The sequence below is a fragment of the Balaenoptera physalus genome (assembly GCF_965194825.1).
Source record: "Balaenoptera physalus genome assembly, chromosome: 7".
Taxonomy (NCBI): Eukaryota; Metazoa; Chordata; class Mammalia; order Artiodactyla; family Balaenopteridae; genus Balaenoptera; species Balaenoptera physalus.
Window position 1 is genome coordinate 101510413 of NC_138886.1, and position 10361 is coordinate 101520773.

General features: G+C 49.9%; 1 protein-coding gene across 1 annotated transcript in view; it reads left to right on the plus strand.

Annotated features, from left to right (window-relative positions):
* The window catches only part of LOC309665229 (NUT family member 2G-like), a gene marked incomplete at its 5' end in the record, with an annotated part of 29333 nt that extends 27409 nt beyond the window's left edge, over positions 1 to 1924 (plus strand). The window contains 2 exons of the mRNA XM_082471420.1: positions 399 to 515; positions 1037 to 1924. Of these exons, the coding sequence (XP_082327546.1) occupies positions 399 to 515; positions 1037 to 1831 (912 nt within the window). The 3' untranslated portion in view covers positions 1832 to 1924. The remainder of the gene's footprint in view (positions 1 to 398; positions 516 to 1036) is intronic.
* Positions 1925 to 10361: the final 8437 nt, after the last annotated feature.

Consider the following 10361-nt stretch of genomic DNA (forward strand, 5'->3'; position numbering starts at 1 on the left):
GGGCCTGGAGCCTGGGGTCTACAAGATGCCAGGGCATGGAACTCTCAGCACCCAAGATCTGGGTTCTGCTCAGGCCGATGGGACTTAAGCTCAGCTCCTTGTTCCTGAGCCCGGTGTTAGGGGAGGTTTACGCAGATGTATGTGTGTATATGTTTGTGTTTGTGTGTATGCCTTTGTGTGTCTGTGTATGTGCATCTGTATATGTGCTCTTTTGTGTGTGACTGTGTATGTGCATGTGTGTGTGTGTGTGTGTGTGTGTGTGTGTGTGCTGACCATCCCCGCCTTGTGGAGGAGAGTTGGGGGGGGGGGGTCTCTGCTTTTCACTTTCCCTCCTGGTCTTCTTGTGTCACAGGCCACTCCTGGCCAAGGATGCTCACAGCCTCTTCTTTCTGTCCGAGGTGGAGGCAGTCATTCACCCTCGATTCCTGGCAGAATTGTTTTCCCCAGACCCACAGCTGGATGTCTTGGCCCTTGCTGAGGAGCTGAAGCAGGAGGAAGGACTCACCCCTGAAGAAGTGAGCCAGGGGAGGGAGAGGGACACTTAGAGAGCCAGGGGACTCCAGGGGAGGGGGGACCCCAGGGGATCCTGGGGACAGGGGAAACCAGGTGGCCCAGGGGAGCCAGAAGAGGGAGGGATCGCAGGGAGAACAGGGGAGACAAGGGACACCCAGGAAGACCAGGGCACGGAGGGACCCCAGTGAACAGGGGAGAGGTAGGGCCCCAGAACAGGAGGCCCACATGGCTCTGTCCATCCCTTCCCTGCCTCGGAGGCCTGGCATGGGGAAGGGCCCTCTCTGGGGTGGGTGCAGCGCAGGGTGATAGGAAGGAGAGGATGGGGAGCCGGGAGCGGAGGGAAGGACACACAGCTGGGAATAAGGTGCAGGAGGATGGCAGGAATGCCACCGTGTCTGTATTTGGAGTCTAGTCCTGGGGTCACCCGTCCCCTCCTCCCCCCCAGGGCCATTGTCCCACTGCCCAGTGCTCCTCCTCTCACACGTGCGCGTGGAGCCGTCACTGTCCTCTTCCCTCCTACCAGCTGGTGCAGAAACAACTCCTGGTCTTGAAAGAGGACGAAGGTGGGCCGGCAGCCCCGAGCCACAGTGCACCCGGAATGGGCTCTAGTCCATCTGAGTCCCACGCTGTCCAAGGTGCCCAGAGGCACGACCAAGACCGCCATCGAGGGGTCAGTGATGAAGCCTGCCCACCAGAGATTGATGTTGAGGCTCTTCATAGGCCCATCAGAACAGACACTGGCCCGTTCGGGCCTAAAGTCTTTGTTCCCTCTCGAGGACGTCAGGAGGTCTCTTCATTCCGGGCCGGACGGCCCTCCCCTCCCCAGGGTCAAAGGCGCACTGGCCCTCTACTGGGACCCAGGGATGCGTCTGTTCTCAGAGAGGCGTCTCCTGTTCCGGAGGCCCGAGGGCCCAGGGACGCGTCCAGTGAGGACGAGAAGGCGATTACCAGCCTGGCCTTCCTCTTTGCCTCTCCGCAGAGCCTGCCGCCTTGCGGGCTGTCCCAGACACCTGCCCCTGCCTCAGGCCTGGCCTCCCCTGGAGGTTGGGGGGCCCAGAGTGCTCCCCAGGCCCCCTCCCCTCAGAGAAGAGGCCCCAGCCCAGCTCCACCAGCCCCTCCCAAGTCGAGGAAGCGGGCTCTGTGTGGGCGCCCAGCCGCTGCTGAGAAGCTGCCCATCCCTGGGGCTGGCCACGGGGTCTCTGCGAGGCCAGCCTTGGCTCTGGGGCTGGCTCGCCCCTCACAGCCGAGAAAGAGAAAGCGTGACCCGTTTGTCACAGGGAAGAGGAGGAAGAAGACGAGGAAGCACTGCAGCCAGTAGGGAACAGCCGGGCCGGCCCTCCAGGGCGAGCCCCCCAGGGCGGCCCCCAGGGGAGCCTAGGGGCTCCTCCTCACCCCAGTGCTGATCCTGGGATTGTGGGGGGTTAGGGAGGTGGGGGAGGTGGGTGTGGGCAGGACCTTCGGAGTGATGTATGAAAATTGTGAATAAAGATAGTTTTGGTGGGAAATGCTCTCAGGCCACTGTCATCTTCTTCTTGTGGAGCTGCTCCACAGAGAGCGATTCTGAGAGGTAGGAAGGGTGAGGGAGGTCACAGGAGCTATGGATCTACAGGTGGCCAAACCTTTCCTCCACATAGACAAGGACTCCTCAGGCTGCCCCTGGGAACGCACAGCTCTCACTTTCCCCAGGGACCCCCTCATCATCCCCTTCTCTAAAGCCTGCTTGGCTAGGGGCCTTCTGGGGCATCTGTAGCATCTTCTGCATCCCTGAACCGTCTGGGGAGGGAGGGCTGCTTTTGTGCCTCTCAGCCCTCTGGACACTAACCAGTTTCTAGGACGGAGCCTGGAGACGGCCCTTGTCTTTATGGAGCTGCTCTCTGCTTCCCTGAAGTGGCCAGGCGATGGCGCTGGGGTGACCCTCCGCTCCTCCAGGGTTTCCTGTGTGGGTGGCCTGACCAGACAGGAAAAGTCTTGGCCATGGGGACAGGACTGTCTGCCTCGTCATAGCGGGAGCGTTCTCTAGTCCCACTGGGATTGTTGCAATGTGAAGACTGGTTGAGGCAGCTACCTCTTAATCCCAGTGAGGAAGCAACGAGGGGAATGGGCGCAGGGAAATTCATGGGGCACCTGTTACAGGTGTGTCTAAGGGAAACGACAGTTGGGCCCCTTTGTGGAACTTGTGGGATTTCCGTGCAGCAGCATCTCGTTCAACTGAGGGAGGAGGACCCATCTGGCTGTGGCTGTGGGGACTGGCCTTAGGGGCCTAGGGCTGTGCAAAGACACCCCAGAACTACTGTCCCTTCCCTTTCCACCCATGGCTGGACATGTGTGTGTATCGGTATCAACACTGATTTGTATTCCCATAGAAAACAGTTCCTCCTGACAAACTATGACGGTGTTTCACAAGAACAGCTTGCTCACAGGGGCAGCAGGGGTGGGGGAGAGGTGTCTGTGGCCCCAGATCTGGGTGGGAGCTGGGATCCATGCTGAGGAGTGTGGAGGCCTCAGTCACCGTCCTGCGGTTGCCGGCAGAGACTTTGAATCATCAGAGCAGGGGAAATGACCCGCTCATAAGGGTGAGACGAGCAAACAATGAGGGGCAGGGAGCAGACCCCTGCTGTTTCCCTGAACTGCCCCCCCTCGCAGCCTGCTTAGCCCCCGTCATGGCCTGTGCTGGCCCACCTCTGAAGCCCCTTCCTCCTAATGCACTCAGATGCTCTGATCCTTTGTGGACCCGCCCTCGGCCTCACCCCCCCCCCCTTCCCTGCTGGCCAAAGCCTCTTCTCCCGGTTCTGAGTTCTGATTCCTTCCCCAGGACCCAGGCGGGGGTTGGGACAGCAGAGACTCCCTAATTCTCCCTCCTCCTCCCTGAGATCTTGACAATCACCTTGGTATGTTTCTATGATTTTAACTACTGTAGCTACTTCATGTGAGTGGCTATGATATGTCCTTTGATGAGTGGCTTATTTCACTTAGCATAATGTCTTAGAGGTTTATCCATGTTGTAGCATGAGACATGGTTTCCTTTTATTTCAAGGAAGGAAATATTTCCTTGTGTTTATAGACCCCATTATCCCTTCATCTGTTGATGGACATTTGGGTTTCTTCACGTCTTGGGTATTTTGGATAATGCTACGACGAATGCGGGTGTGCAAATATCTCTTTGAGATCCTGCCTTGAATTCTTTTGGATACATACCCAGAAGTGGGACTGCTGGATCACATGGTAGTTATATTTTTAATTTTTTGAGGAAACTTCATATTGTTTTCCGTAAGGGTTGTCCCATTTTACACCTCTCACCAACAATGAGAAAGATAGCCACCATCAAGAACTTGGTATATATCCATCTTATAAAAATGTTTATGCTTTTGGCAGAGCTGTAGATAATCAAAATTATGTATAATAACAATATTTTTGGTTATATATGGTGTCATGTAAATCATATTGCCTTTGGCTTCTTCTTTCAACATTCTTACTTTAAGAAAAATGGATATATTAGATGTTCTTTAATTTTTTAATTTATAATTTTGCATTGTATGCATACATTAAAAATAATTTATCAGTTCCCTCGTTGGTGAACTTTTATAAATTATAATGTGACAGGGTAATCAGTTCCAGAGGAAAAGTTTTTCCTTTCAGAACTTTGAGTATTTATTCCATCGAATATGGTTTTTGTTACTGTTTTTTTCAAATTATGCCATCAATACACTCTTTCAAGGTGGGTGATCAGTTTCCTTGATAATTGTTTTTTGGAAGACTGTCTGTTGTCTTTTGTGTTCTCCAGTTTCTTGACCTGTGATTAGTTTCAGGTTAAAAAAATGTATCCTCCATGTGATCTATTTTGCTTCATTCACTGATAATACACATTCTTCATCTCATCTAGAACATAATATTATCTTTTTCATATGTTACTTCTACTCATTCTCTCCTGTCTCTACTTCTAGAACCCTGGATATATGTATATTAGACCATCTTATAGATTCTCTGTGTCTTCATCAGCTTGGACGGCTATAACAAAATGCCATAGACCTGGTGGCTTGAAAAACAGACGGTAATTTCTTAACAGTTCTGAAGGTTGGAAGTCCAAGATCAAGGTGCCATATTCAGTTCCTGGCGAGAGCTCTCTTCCTACTTTTCAGATGGTTGTCTTCTTACTGCGTCCTCACGTGGCAGAGAGAAAGAGGGATCTCTCTTGTGTCTTTTCTTTTAAGGGCACTAAACCCATTATGAAAGCTCCATTCCCATGCCCTAATTACCTCCCAAAGGCCCTATCCCCAAATACATTGAAGGGTAGGGCTTCAACATAAGAATTGGTGGGGGGGATATACGTCCATAGCATTCTGCCCCTGCTACCCAAAATTCGTGTCCTTATTGTATGCAAAATACATTCATTCTATCCCAACAGCCTCAAAAGCCTTAACTCATTCCAACATCAACTGTAAAATTTAAAGTCCAAAGTCTGATCTGAACACCATCTAAATCACATATGGGTGAGACTGGAGGTACTATTCATCCTGAGGCAAAATTCCTCTGTAGCTGTAAATCTGTGACCCAAACAAGTTAAGTGTTTCCAAATACCATGTTGGGACTGGCATATGATAGACATCCCAACTCCAAAAGGAAGAAACAGGAAAGAAGGAAGGGGTGACAGTTTCCAAGCTAGTCCAAAGCCTAGCAAGGCCAATCCCATTAGATCTTAAGGTACGAGAATAACCCTCTTTAGTTTGATGCTTTGCCCTCCAGGCCTGCTGCGGTGGCAACATCATCCCCACAGCTCGGTGGGGCAGCCCCACTCCTTCAGCTTGGTGGGGTGCCACCCACACTGCAGCTCTCTGTAGGGCCTCCACCTACACCATGACTCTCTGTGAGGGCGACAATCTCACACTTTGAAACTGAGGCCCCCTGGGCCTGTGGTGGGATTGACAGACCCGATGACCTCGGAATCACCTTTGGGGTCCTTCTTCCCTTTTCGTCAAGAGGAGTACACATTCACAGCCAAATTGCTCTAGTCTCCCATTCTGTAGAATCCAAGAATTCTGACAGCCTTCCTCATTCTGCCTGGCTTTCTCTGTCCCCTTTAGTTCAAACTGGAAGTGTCCCTTCTCTACTCCTGGCCTCTGCTGAGATGACTAATTAAATTAATATCACACCTATGATCTCTTCTTCAAAGGGTTGCTCAGCTGCACCCTTAGAGTTTCTTCAGAACAAGCTTTCTCACTTTCAAATATGGATAGGCTAAGAAGTTTCCGAATCTCTAAGTTCTGATTTCTTTTTGCTTAACAATTTGGTCTTCAATTTATCTTTCTCCTGATGTGTTTTACTAGGAGCAGTGATGAGGAACCAAGCTACTTCTTCCAAACTTTGTTCAGCGATCTCCTCAGATGAATATTCAATTTCATCACTTACAAGGTCTACCTTCCCCAAAATGCTAGAATACAGTTCAGTCAAGTTCTTTGCCACTTTATAATAAGAATTGCCTCTCCTCCAATTTCTAATAATGTGTTCCTCATTTCTGTTGGACACCTCACCAGAATAGCTTCTAACGTCCATATTTCTATCTGTTCATGATTATTTCTGTATTCTCTACAAAGATGGAGACTTTCTCTCCAGTGTGCCTCTTTGCTTTCTGAGCCATCACCAGAATCACTTTTAATAGGTATAGGCTGAAAGGACTTTATGGTGATTTCAGCTCTTTTTTAGCATGCACTTCAAATCTCTTTCAGCCTTTACCTACTATCCAATTCCAAGGCCACTTCCACATATTTAGGTATTTGCTACTTCTTGGTACTAAAATATGTCTTAGCTCAAAGGGCTATAACAAACTACGACAGACTGGGTGGCTTAAACAAAAGACGTATATTTCTCACAGTTCTGGAGGCTGCAAAGTCCAAAATCAAGCCACCAGCAGACTCTAGGTCCATACATTTCTCTTTCATAATTTCTGACCGTTTCCTTTCTGTGCTACATTTTAGCTAATTTTTCACATCTATCATCCATGTCATCCACTTTCTCTTTATCAGTATCTGATCTAACTTTTTCCCACTCCCTTTGATATACAGATGTGTGATGTTTGTATGTTGAATTTCAACATCCACTATAAAATATTCAATTTCAATGGTCAAGATTTACTAACATCAATCATTTTTACTGTTGAAGACAGAACATTCTTAACTGGAACTGGCACTGTTAATACAAGTGTATGATAGTGAATACAAGCCCAACTAGTACAGTTTGGTGCTACGCCTTGATTTGGGTTAAGGTGCCAGCACTTCTGCCACCTTTGCTTTTGCACCATCAGTACCTATGTCAACACAATTGTTCCAGAGTAAATCATGAGATTAAAAAAGTTTCACCAACAGTTTGAATATTACAGCATCATGTTGTTTGTGATCAAGCGTGAAGATCGTCAATATTATCTAGTGCTAGTACTAGACAAATTCAAGGAAAACGGCAAACCCAGTCACTTTTTGTTTTCTTTTCCATGTGAAAAGCTGTAAGCAACATGTTTTTGCCCTTTAAAAGGCTCATATGTCTCTGTTTAAAATATTCCATTCCTCTCTCTCTTTTTTCAAATTCATTAATTGATTTATTTGTTTTTAGCTGCGTTGGGTCTTCGTTGCTGTGTGCAGGCTTTCTCTAGTCGCGGTGAGCAGGCTTCTCATTGCGGTGGCTTCTCTTGTTGCGGAGCACGGGCTCTAGGCGCGCGGGCGTCAGTAGTCGTGGCATACGGGCTCAGTAGTCGTAGTTCGTGGGCTCTAGAGCGCAGGCTCAGTAATTGTGGAGCACGGGCTTAGTTGCTCGGCGGCATGTGGGATCTTCCCAGACCAGGGATCAAACCCATGTCCCCTGCATTGGCAGGCGGATTCCCAACCACTGCGCCACCAGGGAAGTCCCAATTCCTCTCTCTTTAAACATAAAGTGATTGGACTTAAAGCAGTGCTTAAAGTTTACTGGTACTCTAATCCTTGTTCAAAATTGCTCTGTGGCATAAGCCACAGTGCAGTGAATTGTTGACACCTCCAAATCCCAGGGAGGCCCCTGAGTGCTCTCTCAGGAGGAAATTGAGGTCAGGTGTATCTGATGGCCTGTGTGCTCTCTGTGCTCCTGGTGATATGTGGGGGCTTTCAGGTGAGTGCAGTGGGTAGACTCATGGACTCTTAGTCTTGGCTGGGGGAGACAGCACTCTCGGGTTTATGTTTCCACATTTGCCTCCTTTTGTGTTGCCTTTCTCCCAGTTGCATTTAGCCTGATGAGAGGGAAGGAGGAGATGTCGGTAGCTGGGCAGGTGGTTCTCCAGGAGCAAATGTCAGGGACGGTTGTGTGGGCAAGATCCCTAGGCCCCGTCCTGGCAATCTTGCTGTGCACTGAGCAGTCCAGATGAATCGGGTCCTTGACCAGAAATCCATGAAACTTTTGGCAATCTGGGCAAAATTGGGGATCTGAGGATGGGCTCAGAAATTTCAGCAAGGATTTGGCGGTATCTTACCCTCGGGCTGTTTAAGAGCCCCTGGTTTTGAATGGCATGAAGCACCAGAGAGCCTTTGATCACATTCTATACAGCTGTCCTGTGTGTGGCCCTCCAGCAGCAAACCTTCTCTGCTGTGACCTCAGGGCAGGCCCCATCCCCCCCCCCCACCCCGAGGCTCCTGCCCTGTGAAACATGAGGGTGTAACACAGGCTGCTTGTCAGTGCTTGGCTCCTGGCTTGCCTGACGCAAAGGATGGAGCATCTGTTCACCTTGTGCTGGTGCCCTTCCCAGAATCAATGGGCTCACAGCCCAGACATTTATGCTGAGTCTGGGGGCAGCTGTGCCCTGAGAAGACATGTCTTGTCACTTGGCCCAGGGAGCACCTCCTCAACAGACCACACTTATCATATGGACCTCCTGCTCTTGTGTCCTCTTGTGTTGTTCTGAGGCAGGTGGTTGTGATGGCCAGTACTGTGGGGTCTTGTGATCTCAGAGCAGACACTGGAGGCTGACTGACCCCACAGAGGTGGACAAGGATGTGGGCTCAGGCGATGGGTCCGTTCTTGGGTTTCTGCCTCTCCTCCCTGACTCCTGACCCTTGCTCTCAAAAGCTCACCTTTCTGTTGTAGTTGCTTCACCAGGGGGCAGTGACGGGCTTTGCCCCGCTGAACTATACCCTCGGGGTAGGTGGCCACAGCCTGGCTTGTCACACACTGGGGAAATCCTACACTGGGGAAGTCAGGATTGTGCCTTGCTGGGCTTGGAACCCAGGTAGAAAGGTAGATGGTGTGGGTCTGAGGGACTGATGCCCCAGCCCCAGGGCAGGTGACTTCTCCTGGGAGAGGTTGCCCATGGCCCCCTTTGGCCCCTCAACCCTGCAGAGGTGCTGATACACGCCCCCTGCAGGCCACAGCCTCTGTGCATAGGATCTGCCCCAGTATCACATGAGAAGCCGGGCCCAGGAGCCTCGCTCTCTCTGAGAGCAGCTGGTCATCCCACACTGAGGGGCGTCTTCTCGGACACAGGGCACATAGCTGACCTGTAACTGACATATGGACTCTTCCCTGGGCTTCACCCCTTAATTTACCTCCATTCTTGTCTCCTGTCTCACGGCCCCTGCCTTTTCCCCCAGACACCGGAGATCTCCAGGCTTGGGTGGAGTATGGCATGTTGTCAAGCTCAGTGGTGTCCACCTCACCAGCCCACTGGAATCAAGCCCCAGGGAGCCTTTGAGAGAGCAAGACCAAGGACTTTAAGAAGACTACGGTTAATGTTAAGGAGCATAGATTGTAAGATGAGGAATTTCACTAGTGTTTTTCAATCCGTAAGAAGAATGAAATAGAAATTGCAGAATTGAAACTTGCACAGACATCAAGAAATAATAGTTTACAGGCCTCAAGAAATAATAGTTTAACAAATGACCCATTTACAGAATCAAGGAAATGAGCACCATCCACAGGGTGTACAAAGGAGGTGCCTAATCCCAGGAGCAGCATGGCCACGGCTCGTCTGAGAGCGAGGCATGTGCTGGGCAAGCTTTTGTATGTAGTGTTCACCAAAGGGAACCTTGGCCAGTGATACCAGGGAAAGGCTATCATGGTGAAGGCCCACTCATCTCCACCACCCTCAACTTGAATCAAAGTATTGGCTGAAGAAACAGACTTGACAGAGACTTTGGCCACCTGGCCTGGGTTCTCCCTACAAAATGTCATGTTCCTCCAAGAACAGGGCAAGGAGTCACAGTTGTCCGAATCACAGACGGCATATCTTAACGGTACAGCTATTACAAATTTGCACCTTTGTTTGAAGGGAATTGTTAAGTGGTGGGTAGGGAGTGATGTGTTCCAGGGAGGATTTGGGCCCTCTGGCTTGCAGGTGACCCTCTTATCAGACAGGGCAATTCTGCCAATAACTCATCACTGCCTTCATTCCTCAGGTGGTAGGGATACAAAGGGATTAAAAGGGGTGCGGGCAGAGGACAGCCCTCACTGACAGCACAGAGCCATCACCTACTGTCTCCTCAACTCCTCTGCCCATATAGCCACTGAGGGTGCCAGCTTCTTGCTTTCACAGCAGCTGTTGATAGCACACCATCATCCAAGGAGTTCTTGAGCACCAACTTTGCACTACTCAGCAGCATAATGGAGAAATCAAGGATGGTCCATGGAAATAGCTAAGGGTCTTGTTTTAGGGCAAATGAGCTTATTCTGCAATATGTGCTTCTTAGTTAATTGGGGTTCGAATGTCCTTTCTTGTATGAAATGATGTTGATAATGTTTGAAAAATAAAAGGTTGGCCACCCCATGAGAAACTATGCTTTTATCTGAGTGGGGTTGGGGAGCAAGAGGGAGTAATGAAAATTTTGGTTGTTGAAGTAGTGACA